Genomic DNA, 16,703 nt, shown 5'->3' with positions numbered 1-16,703 from the left:
GGCAAGAGGGGCATGGAGGTGAGGGTCTCCACCTCCCGGGGCGGTCAGTGCTGCCACTGCGTAGCTGGGGGGCTCCAGGTTGCAGCCCTGGGTGCTGGGTACACGGTTCTGCACTGTGTGCCGGTGCTGTGCATGGTTGGGTGTCCAGCAGCATTCCTGACTCAGCAGCACTCCAGGACCAGCACTCTTGGTCCCTGCAGGGACCAGGGATGTCTCAGACCTTGCTGAAGGTCCCCTGGACACAGTGCTGTGGCTGGGGTCAGTAGCATGGAGTGGCCGCCCATCGGCTGGACACCAGCCAGGCAGGCCATGTGGTCTGGTACTAGAGATCCAGAGAGAGACTTATAGAGGGGGAGCTGTGGGGGAAAACTGTTTCTCCCCTCTGAACTCCAGAGCACCCCCGGGGGCCTCCTATGGCACATCTGGCCTTGCTGAGCAGTGAGTTACTGCAGGGAACCAACACGTTACATGATAAACCAGAGACATGGGGGGAGATCTCAATACACAGGCTTAGTCTTTCTGAGCTTCACTTAATTCCTTGACTGAAATGAAATAGAAATAGACTCTTAGCCAGTGGTGGTGGCACATGCTCGTAATACCAGCATTCTGGGAGGCTGAGGCAGGAGGATTGCATCTTCAAGCCCAGCCTGAGCAAGTTAGCATCTTAGCAATACCCTGTCTCAAAATAAATTTTTTTAAAAACTTTTAAAGGGATGGGTATATAGCTCCGTGCAGAGGCCCTGGATATAATCCCTAGCCTCACTGACCAACCCCTAAAAAAGAAAGACAGGTTGACAGACTGACAGATTGATTCTCCCTCAGACTGCCCCCAGCAGCTCTAAGTCTGTGGTCTGGGAGTCTGTGGCTGTCGTGGGTTGGGATTCGTAGTCCACAGCTGGACACTGCTGGGCTTTGAAAAATGGGCCTTTGGTAGTGGTAAATCTTGTGGTTGGGTTTTTGTTTTTGTTTTTGTTTTGTAATAAAATAACAAAGTCCAGTGGAAGAAAAGAAATCAATTTGGAAGCTATTTATATGGTTGGTTATTCCTGGTGTTAGATAATGAAGCAGTCTGGAGTCTGGTGTGATGCATACATGAATGGGAAAAGCAATGAATAGGAGAAAAGAAGATGGAATCTTAGGTATTTGTCTGTAGATGCTTCTATCTGCAGTTAAAACTTCAGTAGTCATGCTTAATTTTTTAAAAATAAAAGTCCACATTTACCCATGGTCAGTATCTTTGCAGTAAGTGACCACCCAGTCCCTAGGGCTCCTGCATCCCCAGAAGTCTGCACATCCCAGGAGAAGCCATCCTGGGGCAGGTGTCACTGAGCATAGTGGCCCTACCCTGACCATGTGTCCCGCTGTCTCCCCGCAGTGTGGCAGGCCAGTGCAGCAGGCCGTGTGTGTGGACTGTCATGCTCAAATCGGAGGCCTGAATCACAAACCCGAAGCCGGCTTTCAGATGACCCTGTACGTAAGCTCCTGCTTCCTTCCTAAGAGTCACGCCATGGGCTCTGGGCCTGTTTCTGTTCCAGCTGATGAATCAATACCAACTGTTCTATTCCAAGGGTCACACATTTGCACTTGTGTCCTATTGGGTCTCAGTGCCAAGGTCCCTGTGTCAGAAAGCAGTGAGGTGTTCATCTGTCACTGGTTTCAAATGCAGAGCAGATGACATGTTAATACTTACTAAAAAGACCTTCCATATGGGCCACGAGTCACCCCTATAGAAATACACTCAATCCAAAGAGGTGACCTAACTCAGACTGATGCTGAAGTCTGTAAGGCCAAAATCCAGGATTTGTCTCTCTGCAGTGCCACCTTACTTGTAAACTGTCTTCTTGTCCTCCTGTTTTTGTTTTTTAATTTGAGGATAGTGAAGGACACATAGTCTTGTCAGACAGCTTCAGTATCAGTGGGGTTTGGTTCCAGGACACTGCCCTCTCCCAGGCACCAAAGCATCATATTTCTTATGTAAAATGTTCGCATATCCAATGCCTGTCCTCCCATACACGTCAAGCCATCTCCAGTTCCGTGTAACTAACACAGTGTAAAAGCTGTGTACATACATATTCTGCTGCATTGTTTAGGGGATACAGACAAGAAAAAAGCCTTTACATGTTCAGTACAGATGCAGTTTTTAAAAAATATTTCTGATCCACTGTTGGTTGGATCTACAACCTATTTATAGGGAGGGCCTATAATCTACCCAAGTCTATGTGGAGGGCCCTCTGTACCAGACTTTAGGGTCTAGACAGAAATCTGACCTCACAGAGCCACGCTTGCTCCTGAGGTAGGCGCAGTACCAGTGCTCCCCTCAGATGGTGAGTGGGACCTATCTGTGGTCACCATACATCCGACTTCTGGTACCATCAAAGCTTAAAGTGTCCTAACCTGTGCTGGGTGTGGCGGTGTATGCTTGTAATCAAGGCGCTCTGGGAGGCTAAGGCAGGAGGATCACAGGTTTAAGCCCAACCTGGGAAACACAGGAACTTAGGACTCTTCCCTATCTCGATTTTTTAAAAAGGCTGGGAAAGTAGTTCATGCGAAGGCCCTGGATTCAATTCCCAATACTGCAAGAAAAGAGAAAAATCTAGCCTGTTATCTCCATAAACTATAGGATATCCTTGAATCTCTAATACTTTGACAGCTGAATGTATCATACTGCATCTCTTTTCCGGACATGATATCATTTTGACTGGGTGTGGTGGCGCACGCCTGTAGTCCCAAAACTTGGGAGGCAAAGGCAGGAGGATCAAGAGTTTGAGTCCAGCCTCAAATAGTGAGATCCTGTCCAGAAAAAAAGAAGAGAGACAGAGAGAGAGAAATTTTGTGTCAGACCTTTTGTCCCAGGTTTTGACTTCTGAAGATGAGGTCAATGTGGACATTCCCCACATGGATGTGCATGTCCCAAACTCTAGCCGACCTGAGACAGCCTCAGGGCTCTGCTGACACACGAGACCCTTGTGGGGTCAGGTCAGCCAGAAAGGTTAGTCTGTAAAGAAAAAGACCCATAGGAAGCGCTCTAGGTCGAGTAGAATAAGAAGTGCTTTTTTCGTTGTCTTCTTCAAAACTGGGGACGTAGCCTTCACCACATCTTCTCTCGTCATTGCCAGAGACAACAAAGACAGAACTCAGAGTGGCCACGTGCTGGGCAAACCACAGCCCAGAGGTGTGGCCGTGGTGCCTGACCGGGAGCTGTTGCCAGTGGTCTTCATTCTCCTGCGGCTGCTCACTCATTTGGCTCTGCTTCTAGGAGCTGCCCACAGTCCCCAGGTATCTCTCACCACTGCTGACCCCGGGGTTTCTGTAGGAAGAAATGACCTTTTAGTCCTTTGTCTGAAGAGTCCTAGCCACCACCTTCGGATTTTGACTATGTCACTGACACCCAATCCAGTAATTCACACAGTATTTACATATCCCACCTGTCTCCACAGTAGCCTGTGATGGAATGCAGGAGCTCCTCATCACATTACATCAAGTTCACTTTATTTTTAAATTTTTTAAATGTGGTTTCATTTTTAACTGACACAGACTTGAATGTATTTATGGGATGCAGTGTGACAGCCGAGTGCCCGTACACAGGTGTGGCGATCAGGTCCTAAAATCCACTTGGAGGACACAGTGCCATGTCCTTGGTCCACACTGGGTGTGGAAAGGCTGATGAGCCCAGATGTCCCCCACATCTTCAGGCTGTAGGGGAAGAAGCAGGAGCATACTGCATGTCCCCACATTAAGGCTAAGCAGAGGGCAGAACTTGGGTAGCATCAAAGCCAGCAGCAGCTGCTCCTTCCACCTCTGCTGTTTGTATCACGAGTGGATCATGCCACGGCTTTCCCTGAGCAGCCACGCTCCAACTCAGGGCTGGTGTGCACTCGAGGGGGCCCCTCCTGAGCTCACCTCATCCACACATGCGGTCTCACTGGAGCTCTCTTCGGTTGCCCACAGGCTCTGGGGAACATCATTAAGCCTCCAGTCGAGGACCCGAAGGCTTTCCTACAGCAGCACATCCAGAGGGATCTGGAGCAGCTGACCAAGATGCTAGGCAAGAATGCGGATGAGACCAGCCTTGTGGTCCACCTTATGCTGCGCAGACTCCTCAGGACCCAGCAACCCACTTCGGGCCAGAGTAAGGAAAGAGGGAGAGGGGTGGCTGGCAAGAAACCAGGCTCGCTTCCTGTGGCTCCAGAGTGAGCAAAATCAGTGGGTGTGGGGAACCCCGAAGGACTTTCCTTGCTAGAGGGTGGGAGAGGCTGCTGGGTTCCTCCACCCTGGCTAGGACCTGCCGTGTGGATGGCCGGGACATTCATACACAGGGCTGACCCACGGTATTGGGAAAGTGTCTCCTCCAGAGCAGGGGATGTGTGTCCAGTCACTGCTTTCCTAAATGTTTCATCATTGTACACTGCCCCCATACGTTCACACGTCTACAGTTTGCTGTGTGAAACAAAAGCGGGCTATAGAACATTGTTCCCTGAGCTCATTTTTCTATTTGGAACATTTAAATCCATGGAGAAAGAAAAGGTCTGCAAGATAACTTTGTAAATGATTCTGAAAGGTGGCATTCAGAAAGATCTTCTTTTTGCTTATCTACAAAAATAGTTTAAATTACCATTGTAAGACAGTGTTATTTAAAGCATAATGATAAGTCAGGCATGTTGGTGTTTGTCTGTAATCCCAGTACTCTGGGGGGCTGAGGCAGGAGGATTGCAAGTTCAAGCTATGCCTGGGCAAATTAGCAAGAACCTGTCTCAAAATTAAAAAGGTGCCGGGTGGTTGGGATTGTACCTCAGAACGAAGGCCCTAGATTCAATCCCCAGCACTGCAAAAGAAAAAAGGCATAATGATAATAAAGCAATAAAAAGCTTTGCTCAGGGCCCGAGACTGTCCCCACTTGAGGGACTTCTTTACCAGAAGCCAATATTAGTATGTAGTTTCCATTCCAAAAAACATCCGATTTTAGTGAAGGCCTCCCATTCTGGTGACTTTCCGCCTACCCCGGCAAGCTCCCTGTCAAGGAGCTCCTGAGGCCCGCCAGCTCAGCTGTGCATCCACATCACCTCCAGAGGTCCCCGCTTGCTCGCAGGCAGCACCAAGATGGCACATGGAGGTGTGGGCCGCTGTCACGTGCCCCTGGGCCTCCGAGTTTCAGCTCCGTCCTAAGTAATTTTGTTCAGAATGGCTCTAAGATTACAGTTAATACGGGTTAGAGGGATCGTCAGTGGGTTGTTGGTGGTGACAGGAACTGCTTTAAAATACTTAGGTTAATTTAGGAAGGTATTACCACAAAGGGAGAATTACTTCTATTAACGTTTATTTACTGTTTCCTTTATGTAGACTGCTGTGGCTTTTGTTCCTTGGGTAACCGATACATTTTGGTTTTCTTTGTAGAGACTTTAAATTTTAGTGCACAATTATCGACCAAAGATGAGAGAAACAATTGGGAAAAATACACGGAAGCTCTTCTCTTACCTGAGCTGGAGGTGAGTGACCATTGTCCGGCTCCTCCTCCGGGACGCCTCTGTCCCTCATGTCTGCTGAGCCCTCCTGGGGAAGCTTCTGGAGACCCATGTCGGGTTGCTCTCCTCAAGTGCACCTCCTGGGGCTGCTCACAAGTCAGACCAGGGAACTGTCCAGGAGTCTTGAAAGTGTGAGCGGCAGTTTCCTTTTGTCTCTGTTACAATTTAGACAGTGTGCAAGAGTAAGAGGTAGAGAGGTGAACTGTCTCATAGAGACCCACAGGAGAGGCATTGAGATAAGATTCACTACTCCTGTGTTAGGTAAGAAGAGCGATAAAATATGGACCTCCAAGTGAGTCTCGCTCTATTTGGGGAGGCAAATCACCTACAAACATGAAACATTCAAATTATAACCGTGAATGTCCATGGCCACAGACAGACTCCAGGAAGCCCCAGGTGAAGTCACAAGGTGCCAGTCTGTCTGCAGTGCTGTCTCACTTCCAGGCTTCTGTGTCCTTTTCTTCATCTAGCATCTAGATAAAACCCTGCTCACCATGAATACTCTCATCAGCCAAGATGAACGCATCAGCTCCAGCCCCGTGGCCAAAATCATATTCGGTGACCCGGCGACCTTCCTTCTCCACCTGCCCCAGAACAGCGCTACCCACTGCTCTAAGATCTGGAGCTGCAGGAAGAAGATCACAGTTGAGTACCTCCAGCACATCGTGGAGCAGAAGAACGGCAAAGAAACACTGCCCGTGCTCTGGAATTTCCTGCAGAAGGTATGTGGGCCTCCCTGTGCTCTTGTTCAGAATCATTCTTCCTGGGGCAGGACTCTAACCGACCCATCCACACTGGGGTTCTGAAGAGAATGTGGGTAGCAGAGACTCAGGGAGGGTGTGGAGGTCTCCAGACCCACCAAGCATAAAGTCACAGGTGGAACACACACACGCACTGGGGTCAGCACTGACTTGTAAAGAGCTTCAGGGCCAGCAAAGAACCTCCCTGGTCACACTCAGCAAGAAAGCAAAGGACACAGCTTGTCCCCAGAGAGAGCCTAGACCAGGTGGTCATCCATCACCTGTCTGCTGAGCTGCCAGAGTGTAGTGAAGAATGAGTAGCCAAAACCAAACAGAATCTCTTCCCTGTTCTTACACCGTGTGGGCCATGCAGACTGCAGGTGGGAGTGAGCGTGTGCTGGCAGTGGGGTGCGGAGCTGTGGGTCACAGCAGTCAGGCCTTCAACCTGGAAATACACGCTGCTGACTTTCATCTGCTTGAGCTCTGGTTGCCTACAGTGGACTTTCTCATCATGTCCCTCCATGGACCAATATTTCCAGCTAGCGAGAAGCAAAATGATGCAGACATTTCTGTTGCTCACACTAGGAAGGACTTCATGTTAGTGCAGTGATCGCTCTTTGAGGCGCATGGTTTCATTCAGCCAAGGATGCTTAGATCCTAGGTCACAGAGCAACATCCACGAATGATGGCAATCACCGCTGCCTGACCTCTTGAACATCTGCCTCCAGCAGCTTCTTTCCACACCCAACTAGTCACATGGGCCCAAGAGGCAATTTCTTTTTCTTTTCAAATTTATTTTGCTATTAACATGTAGCGTGCATGTTAGTGCATGTTAGTGTGGTTCAGTGTGACAGCACCCACTAATCAAATTTAGCAACCCTTCTCCCACTCGGAATTACTATGCTAATTTCAGGTTGACTAAAAAACCTCACGAGAGAGAACAGGCAGCACCTGTCTTTCTGTGTCTGGCTTATTTCACTTCACATAATGTCTTCCAGTTTCATCTGTTTGGCTGCAAGTAACAGGATTTCATTCTTTGTGGCTGAATTGTGTAGCTACATTTTCTTTACCCTTTTATCTATTTATAAACACCTAGGTCGATTCCATAGCTACAATAAACATAGGCATACAGGTGTCTATGCTAATTTCATTTCCTTTCCATAGATATATGGAAAAGGGATAGCTGTATCATATAGTAGATCTGCTTTTAGTTTTTTGTTTGTTTTTGAGGAACCTCTATTACTGTTCTCTAAAATAGCTGTACTAGTTTATATTCCCAGCAGCCGTGTATGGGCGTACCTTTTTCTCTACATCCTCACTAGCACTTGTTATTTTTTTTTTTTATAATAGCCATTCTAACTAGGGTGAAATGATAACTTATTATAGTTTTGATTTGTATTTCCCTGATAGCTTAATGATATTGCAGATATTCTTTTATATATTTTTTGGCCATTTGTACTTCTTTTCAGAAGTGTCTATTCAGACCACTTTCATTTTTAATCAGATTAGTTTTTGTTAAATTTTTGAAGTTCCTTATATATTCTGGATATGAATTCTCTATCAATTGATTAGTTGGCAAATCTGTTCTCTTATTCCATTGGTTCTTTCTTCTCCACGTGGGTTGATTCCTTTACTGTGAAGAAGTTTGTGTGATGAAATCCTATTTGTCAGTTTTGCTTTTGTTTCCTATTCTTTTGGGTTCCTGTCCAGAAAACTAATGCTAGTGCCAACATCTCAAAGTATTTCCCCTGTGTCTTTTTCTAATAAGTTTAGAATTTCAGGTCTTACATTGAGGTCTTTGATCCCTCTTAAGTTGATTTTTGTACAAGGTGAGAAATAGGGGTCAAGTCGTCGTCTCTTTCTTTGGATCTTGGCACACACGCTTGACACTTCAGCTTCTGGGGAGCAGGACTTGGTCCTAGTCATACTCTGTCCCCCAGAAGCAGGCCAGGGTCTAGCACACTGCAAGTCCTCCAGAAGTACTTGTGAAAGATGGGATGACACCTTTCCCGTTAGCCCTGTGTGTCTTCCTAGAAAATGCCCCACTGACCAAACTAAACCACAAACACAAATCCTCAACCACCTCCAAAGTCTGTATGCCCAATAACATTTCCTCTGTGAAGAGAGGAAGTGTTACTTAGTGATCTTCCCTTCTCCAGGAGGCAGAACTGAGGCTGGTGAAATTTTTGCCTGAGATTCTGGCCCTACAAAAGAGCTTAGTGAAACAATTCCAGAATGTTCCAGAAATTGAATCCGCCTCCATCCGAAAGTTTATTAAAAGTCACAGTTCAGGTATGTGCTCTCTGCTCCAACCACAGATCAGAACCACCTAGTGTTTGGTGACTGGAAAGGATGATTCCAGGGAGGCTCATGGGTGGTCCATGTCCTAAGCTTTTAGCATGCAGTGAGGCTCCCTGGGTCCCCGAGACACACAGAGCTTCTGCTGCAGCTGGGAAGCCCCTCCTCCTCTCCAGTTCCTCCAGCTCAAACTCCTGCTTAGTGACTGCAGGAGGAAGCAGAGCTGGGTTCCATCCAGAGCCTGCCCTGTATTGGTTTCACTCTGGCTGGCTACTTATTTCCATGGGTTCTTACCAAGCATTTTGTTCAACAGATGGGCTGAAGAAGTTGTTTGAGGAGAGGATTACTATTTTTCTGTCCACGTGGAATGCACTGAGGCGATCACTGGAGACCCATGGTGAGTGTCCTCCCCCTGGGCACTGAGCATCTGGAACCTGCTCCTCTGCTGGCTCTGCCAGTGCCCATCCCAGTGCCCGGCCATGGGCATGGTCATGCCAAGCTTCCAGGTCGTCTGATGGAGGTGCTGTGCTAAGTGAGCTTGATCCGTAATAAACCCCTAGTCCTCTTGAATGCAAAAACGTGGAGGCAGAAGGGAATTGAGAACTTTGGCAACTTGTCAGCCTGCAAGAGAGGTTGGAGGCAAGACCTCCAGATCCACTCTGTGTTCACTTGGGATGAGCATATCCATGTTCCTCCTCCTTCTCCTCCTCCTCCTCCCGCTCCTTGGTGTTGTGAAGGAGACCCTTGGGGTGGAATGCTCTCTCCTGAGAATTACCCCATCATTTAAAGGTGAGATCAAGCTCCCTAAAGAGTACTGCAGCTCTGACTTGGATCTGGACACTGATTTTGAAGTCATCCTGCCACGTCGGCGGGGCCTGGGCCTCTGCTCTACTGCTTTAGTCAGCTACTTGATTCACCTACACAATGAAGTTGTCTACATGGTGGAGAAGTTCTCCAAGGAAAACAGCAGGTGCGTGCACAAGCAACAGAGCACAGTATACACCTGGCCCTGCATCCTGGGCCACTGAGCAGACGCCAGCTGCCTGCAGCTCCATCCCCACCAGTCCCTCCCTGTTTACCCTCAGCAGAGCCCCAAAGCTGTGAATGGCTGTTGCCTGTTCAGACTATGAGGGCAGAAGGAGGCACAGGCTCCATATGCCCAAAGCTCCAGCTCCTTACACCTGCCCTGGACACCAAGCACTGTGTCTTATGTCCCACAGCTATTCTGTGGATGCCTCCGAGATCACTGATGTGCACGTCATCAGTTACGATGTGGAGCGTGACCTGATCCCGCTGATTCTGTCCAACTGCCAGTATCAAGTGGTGCAAGGTGGGGAGACCTCACAGGAGTTTGACTTGGAAAAGATCCAGCGTCAGGTCAGGGGTCGCCTCCTGCAGGGCAAGCCCAGGCTGACGGTCAAGGTAGGCTGAACCCTGCTGCCAGGGACATGCATGTCTTTTCCGGGTCCAGCCAGATACTTTGTAATGGGTCATACTCCTTCTCATTGCCCACAATTAGGCTGTGAATTATTTGCATCCAAAACCTTTCTATTTCTCCAAAATGGGATTTTGAACTCAGGGGCTTCCCATTGAGCTACATCCCCAACCCTTTTTTTTCCTGTTTTTACCTTTGAGACAGGGTCTCACTAAGTTACCCAGTGTGGACTGGAACTTGTGCTCCTCCTGCTCAGCCTCCTGCATGCTGGGATTACAGGCCTGCACCACCATGCTTGGCTCCAAGGCATTTTTGTTTGTTTGTTTGGTTTGAGTTTTTTTGGTACTGAGACTTGAACTCAGGGCCTCATGCTTGCCAGGCAGGCACTGGACTACTGAGCTATATCCCCGGCCCCTCCAAAACCATTTTTAATTCATTCTGATAACTCTCGCCTAGCAGAATGACTTCCTGGTTCATGATATATGCTCAGTAGTTGCTGAGTGGGTACGTGAATGTGATTTTGTTTCATTTCTGTCCCCAGCACCTCCTGTGATCCACAGGGTACAATATATTCTCCATGGCAGTATCTGCAGGGCCATTGTGGCTGGGCTGGGTTCATATTGTATTACTACTTTCAGAGATTGTGACTTAAACAGAGACTTCATGAGAAGACAGAGCTGTGTGTGCTGCCAAGGAAGACCCTCCTGTTGAGCTACTGCTCAAGATGTATCTGTCATCCAACAAGGGACCCTTTACTATGGATATAATGTCCAAATGCTTTTTCTTTCTCACTTTAGGGGATCCCCACACTGGTGCACAGACATGACCAGAACTATGAGCGTCTCTTCATGGACATCAAGAACAAGATGAAACAGGTGATCATGACAAACCTGTCAGCTGAAGGGTGGTTCCATCCAGATTCAGATAGCTTCACCCTCTCCTGGGTATCTACTGTGAGCAACAGAGTCTCAGGCTCCCTGAGGACCCGGGCGCTCTCTGACAGTGCTCTTCACAGAGGGCAAGCAAGACAGTGGATCACTCTGTTTTCTTGTTTGAGTGTTGTCTTAGTTACTTTTCTTGTTCCTGAAACAAAATACCTGACACTCAAAGTTAAAGAAGGAAAGGTTTATTTTGGCTCACAGTTTGTAGAGGTTTCACTCCATAGTTTGCTGGCTGCAAGGCAGGGTGGCATGGCAGAGGGTCATTGAAGAGGAGAAACAGTTCATGGTTGGCAGAAGGCAGCAAAGTAGCAAGGAATCAGCAAGCAAGCCACGGCAGCAGTCCTCTTCCTGTCCTTTATATTCCATCCAGGCTGCACACTCATAGGGCAGGTAACACTCACACCCATGGTGGCCCTTCCCATTCTCCACACCTAGAACTATCACAAACCAATCGGTGGACTAATTAGCAATCATAGACCCTCGATCCCAGCATCATACACTCTAGATCCAGCCACCTCTGAAAAAGCCCCCACTGTGATCACATGAGGCTTTCAGGGGACATCTAGACACAGCCATAACAACTGTAAACACACTGACATTTTATGTGGTTGGTTTGTTAGTGATGACATTTCAGATGTAGATTAGGCAAAAGGTCCAGAGAACTTATTCCTGCTCTTTTGAAAATGATACTGGTAGATAAATACTCTCTCCCCATATCCATACCATGTTATTTTGAGGGTTCAGTGAGCTCGTGGGTATTCTTGTCAAATGTCTGTAATGCTGCTGCATTCAGCACTGCATGTCAACTGTTGTTGTGATTGATTTGTGCCGCCTGTAGCTGGGGCAGTAACAGAGTTAAGCTCTTCCCAGGCAGAGAAAAACAAAAATCCCATTCCATGGTCACTGTCCTGTGTTTGGTTTCCCAGAGTGCCCTCCAGAGTGCAGCTATGGGCACCATCAGTGGGCAGCTGCAGTCCTTCAGTGATGCCTGTGAAGCCCTCTCTGTCATAGAAGTCACCTTGGGCTTTCTGAGCACAGCTGGCGGGGACCCAAACATGCAGCTGAATATGTACATCCAAGAAGTCCTGCGAATGGGTGACCAGACAACTTCAGTTTTAAAGGTGGGTCTGGTGTGAAGGCTGTTCAAGGAGATCAGCAGCCTCAGCCGAGTTTCCTGCTACCCATTAGAAAACCACCAGGGACCCAAGTTTGATCCCCGGTACCAAAAAAAAAAAAAAAGAAAGAAAAGAAAACCACCAGGGAGGGAGCATCAGTGCATGCATCCTGGAAAAGGGGAGCTCACAGCAACCCCCCAGCCAGTGCACAGTATAAACGGAGCCACTTGGGACAGTAGAGAGAGCCCAGAGCTGACCGTCCAGACAGCATGACACACCTGTGATGAGGCCGTCAACCGCTGTGCACTGCACAACTCTGAGCTGCCTCCAGAAGGGCTACCTGTCAGAGATGCTGGAAGGACACAGCAGGTAGATCTGTGATGAACAGAGGTGGCTTCGGGACAAGGGACATGGAATTAGTGCAGAGCATAGAGAAGGTAGCACTCAGATTCCTTGCCCGGCATGGGGGTGCAGGGGGTGAGACCTCTACGTCCTAGCAGGGTTCCTGTTCCTCTTTCAGGCCCTAAGCAGATGTCAGTTAAAACACAGCATTGCCCTCTGGCAGTTTCTGTCTGCGCATAAGTCGGAACAGCTGCTGCGCCTGAAGAAAGTAAGTGGGACCTCTGCCTCCCCTGTGCAGGGAGCTCAGTCTCCTCTTCTCAGCCTTTAATGGCCCCTTGGCGGTCTTGCGTTTTAGGAACCATTTCGGGAAATCAGTCCAAGGTATAAAGAGGATCTCACCCCAGAACATGCCAGGCTCCTCAGCACTTTCCTAAACCACAGCAGCCTAGACACCTTCCTCCTGGAGCTCCACGAAATGATGGTGCTAAAGCTGAAGAACACTCAGGCCGAGGACACCTTCAACCCCAAGTGGAGGTAGGGAGGGACACGCACACGGCTGCTGGGGCAGGGTGACAGGAACGTCCGCCCACTGTGCCCTTCCACCCGCATGCAGACAGCCCGTCCTCCATGGGACCCTTGTCACGCTGTCCCTCCGCTACCACAGCACCTGAGGGCTAGCTTCTCCCAAAGCCACAAGGTCTAACGAGTGGGCTAGAATTCTGTATCGGAGAGATGTGCTTGTAAACACTGTGGAATCTAGTTGTCTCTTGTATTTCCCTACTTACTAGGATGGCTGGGCACATTCTCATACTTATTAGCCATAAGTTTGTTGTCCTCTGAACTACTTTTTTTTGAGACCAGGTCTCTCTCCGTAGCCCGGGCCAGCCTCAAATTCACAGTAATCTTCCCCCGAGTGCTAGGGTTATAGGTGTGCGCCACAGTGCCCAACTCTTAATGTCTTTCTTAATGACTTAGAAAAGCTCTTGGTACAGCGCAGAAATTAATTTTTATCTAAATGTGTTATTACAAATGCTTTATCTCTGCCTTTAAGTTTATGAAGTCTAATCTGGTAGAATTTTCCTATAAAGGAAGATACATGAGTAAAGGTCTTCTCATATCCCAAGTTTAGAAATGACCCTCCATGGGTTTGGTTTGGTTTTGCTTTTGTAGTTCCGTATAATACCTTTTTTTAGCCAGTTTACTTTTACGTATACTGTGAGGTAGGGATTTAACTTTACTGTTTTTCTAAATAGTCAAACTCCTGTTTTCCACACCAATATATTTCACATTTGCTATTTTTCTTCCATTGTGCCATATGGCATATAACTATGTGCCTTGTATTCTTTCAACTTAGTAAGTCTTTACTATCCTGAACCTGCAGTATAAAAGAAGTTCCCCTTCCTAGAGAACTGTAATCTTTTTTTATGTAAAATATGAAAGGGAATACATGCTTTTCTCTGAGCAGCAAAGCTTTTGCATTTGAACAGCCCAACAGATCACGTTAGAGTACCCGACATCATCACAGACAAGGTCAGCGCCAGCAAAGCCAGAGGCTAGGATTCCATCCCACAGTGGCAGAGGCCAATGTCCAGTTCAGGAGCTCAGGCCTCAGCGGGCCTGAAGCTGACTACTGGAGGCCAATCAATCCTCTGACTGCCTAGACAGGAGGCCAATGAGGGCCAAAGAAAAGAACACAATAGAGACTTCCATAATTTCAAAGTATATGGGGGCTGGGAGGTCAGTGCCTCACAGTGGGCAAAGACCAAGACCCTCCATAGCAGCCAGCATTTATGGGGTACACACAATACTTGGAGGGAGTACCGGGTGACTTACGGTGATCTATGTCGATGCGAATCTCATGTTGATCAGGGTAGAAAGGAGAGCATTCCCACAACCGTAGGTGGGATGAGTTAAGCTGATAAGGAATTCGTCCTTCCCCCAGGTGAAACCTTTCTCTTTTTGTATTACTACTTGGTTCTCAGAGAACCAGGATGTCTTCAGCTCATGTAATCTTGCCTTTGAGCTCCACAGCCTCATGGACCATTGAGGCCTCAGCTGTGACCGGAGGTAAAACAGAGTTATGTTTCCACGTGCTATAGCCAGCTTTCAGGCAAGGCAACATTGGGCCTTGCACAACTATTCTCATACTTTAATTATGAAATGATTTTTCCTCAAAATGTATATGAAATGGCTCTTGACAGCTGACCTCAATGTCTGATCTTAGTGAGCACCCTGGCCCTCTGGAGGACCAGGAAGATGGACAGTTCATTGGCCTCCTGACGTTATAAATAGTGTCTCTTGTTTCTTGCTTCTGCAGCCTGAGGGACACTCTGGTAAGTTACATGGAAACTAAAGACAGTGAAGTCCCTCCAGATTTGGAATCCCAGTTCCCAGAAGAGATACTGCTGTCCAGCTGCGTCTCTGTGTGGAAAGCCGCTGCCACACGGAAGCGGGACCGACAAGCAAGGTAGAGTGACTCCCTCAGCTCTGGCCTCGGACCCACCTGGACAGACTAGATGGCTCCACCCCTTGCCCAGCAGGATTGGCATCTACTATTGCGCAGAGAGGAACTGCCATGCAGCGTTGAACTCAAGTCCACACGCACTGTTCCATCGCCAGCTCTGTGGGAGCCGCACTGCTTCTGCATTCTAGAACCACATACTCCAGAACTTTTTTGTTGTACTGTGAACACTGCTCATTAGGAGTTAGGAGCTGCAGTTACATGAATTAGGAAATCAGGCCCCATCCTGTGTTTTCCAGGAGAGACAAGCAGTGTCGAAGTAATGGTCATATCCGCTCATGGTCTGTCTCAGGCCTGCCAACCTCTTACCTTGAACTTCTGGGCCATAAGGCCCTTTCTTCCTCCCATTACAATGTAAAGGGAGGAAAAATAGGGGAAATGATGTTTCCTTTTTTCCACTCCATTCCGCACTCACAGAAGAGAATCTGGTTTTCTTCTTTCTCCCAGTCCCTCAAATTCTCCGTATTACACATAGATTTCTTGGTTTCCAAGATGTACAGAAGTACCACACTCTTCAGCTTCTCCCAACAGATGCTGGAAAGCCGGCATCTGCCTGTGCCTCCAGCCGCACAAACGAGAGCTGACCCAGACCCTCCATAAGTCACTGCCAGATTTCAAAAGGTCAGGCTCAAAACTCGGTGCAAAGCACTGGACTAAGAGTTGGGGACTTGGGTGGTCTCAGTTCCCCCCTGAACAGTGTGGATTGACAGCCACAGCCTCTTCCCATTCTCATATCTTGAGATCCTAAATGAAAGTTGATTCCTGTACACTTCAGTTAGAAGCATGCTTTTGGCCATTTCGTGGGGAGGTTTCGGCTGTCCAGCACTGTGCCAGCTAAGTGTGCATTCTTAGTGTGATCTCAGCTTCCCCAAGTGTATGCATATCTGGTCCATCCTTTGGGTCTCAGCCAAGGCATAAAAACCGAGACTTGGTGCAAAACCAGTTAAGTTTCTGAAAAAGGGATAAGAAAATGTCTTACCCTGATCTTGTGCTGCTCTTTTTGTTGTGGTGTATTTTTCTTCCCCCAAAAAATATCTACTTTGACACCTTTGACTTCTTGGGGCTGACTCCTATTCCTGGCGGCCGGGCATCCATCTGCAGTGACATCAGAGCAACTGATGTGTCCTTCGCATACATTGTAAGTGAGTTAAGAGTCTCCATCAACTTGAAATCAGGGCCATGTACTTGAGCTACAAAATTGAAAATGGTGGTCAGGACACGAGAGCACCTGGTGGGAGGGCAGGTGGAACCACGCTCCCTTTCCACCGTGTTGATATTCTCTACCTCGTGCCTGTTCCACAAAATGTGCACTTGAATCTAATAATCCACAACTGTCTTCTCATTCCAGACTATGCAGAGCCATTCCCCGCTGCCTGCTCTCGGACATCTCTGTCTGGGGGCTGGGGAGAGGGCTGTGGGACTCCCGCCTTGGCCTTGGAGTGCCTTTGAAGCCCCAGAGTTGGGGCACAGCTCAGGCCCACACTGTTTCTCACCAGGTGGGAGTCAGTTGACGTTTTTTGCTGTGAAAACCTTTTTCCCCGCTTTGGCCGGGGCATTTTTTCTGTTATGAAGGGCTTTTAGTTAAGATGCCTCATTTTGTATGCTTCAAAGCCTTAACTGTCATATCTAGCATTATCTTGTTTGTACAAAAATATACTGGTCTAGCACAGAAAAAGTAAATTGCATAATACTTGTCACACCTATTTTAATAAACTTGAGTTTTGCTGCTAACAAATCCTTTATGGGGGGCAGTTTCCATTTAGGGCACCTAGACCTCAGCTGGGCTTGTGGG

At 48.0% G+C, this 16,703-nt stretch overlaps 1 protein-coding gene across 2 annotated transcripts in view; it reads left to right on the top strand.

Annotated features, from left to right (window-relative positions):
- Positions 1-16,646, top strand: part of Rnf213 (ring finger protein 213) — a 101,574-nt gene extending 84,928 nt beyond the window's left edge. For both annotated transcript variants that reach the window (XM_021241141.2, XM_013078126.3), the window contains 14 exons: positions 1,376-1,470; positions 3,117-3,276; positions 3,949-4,129; positions 5,392-5,483; positions 5,990-6,241; positions 8,419-8,551; positions 8,871-8,954; positions 9,347-9,527; positions 9,778-9,979; positions 10,790-10,867; positions 11,860-12,054; positions 12,569-12,658; positions 12,746-12,924; positions 14,708-16,646. In XM_021241141.2, the coding sequence (XP_021096800.2) occupies positions 1,376-1,470; positions 3,117-3,276; positions 3,949-4,129; positions 5,392-5,483; positions 5,990-6,241; positions 8,419-8,551; positions 8,871-8,954; positions 9,347-9,527; positions 9,778-9,979; positions 10,790-10,867; positions 11,860-12,054; positions 12,569-12,658; positions 12,746-12,924; positions 14,708-14,861 (2,076 nt within the window). In that variant the 3' untranslated portion in view covers positions 14,862-16,646. The remainder of the gene's footprint in view (positions 1-1,375; positions 1,471-3,116; positions 3,277-3,948; positions 4,130-5,391; positions 5,484-5,989; positions 6,242-8,418; positions 8,552-8,870; positions 8,955-9,346; positions 9,528-9,777; positions 9,980-10,789; positions 10,868-11,859; positions 12,055-12,568; positions 12,659-12,745; positions 12,925-14,707) is intronic.
- The last annotated feature ends 57 nt before the right edge of the window (positions 16,647-16,703 follow it).

This window comes from Heterocephalus glaber, unplaced genomic scaffold (assembly GCF_053883595.1).
Source record: "Heterocephalus glaber isolate CG9 unplaced genomic scaffold, H.glaber_assembly_v1.0 deba00000937, whole genome shotgun sequence".
Lineage (NCBI taxonomy): Eukaryota > Metazoa > Chordata > Mammalia > Rodentia > Bathyergidae > Heterocephalus > Heterocephalus glaber.
This window is presented reverse-complemented; position numbering and strand designations above follow the sequence as displayed.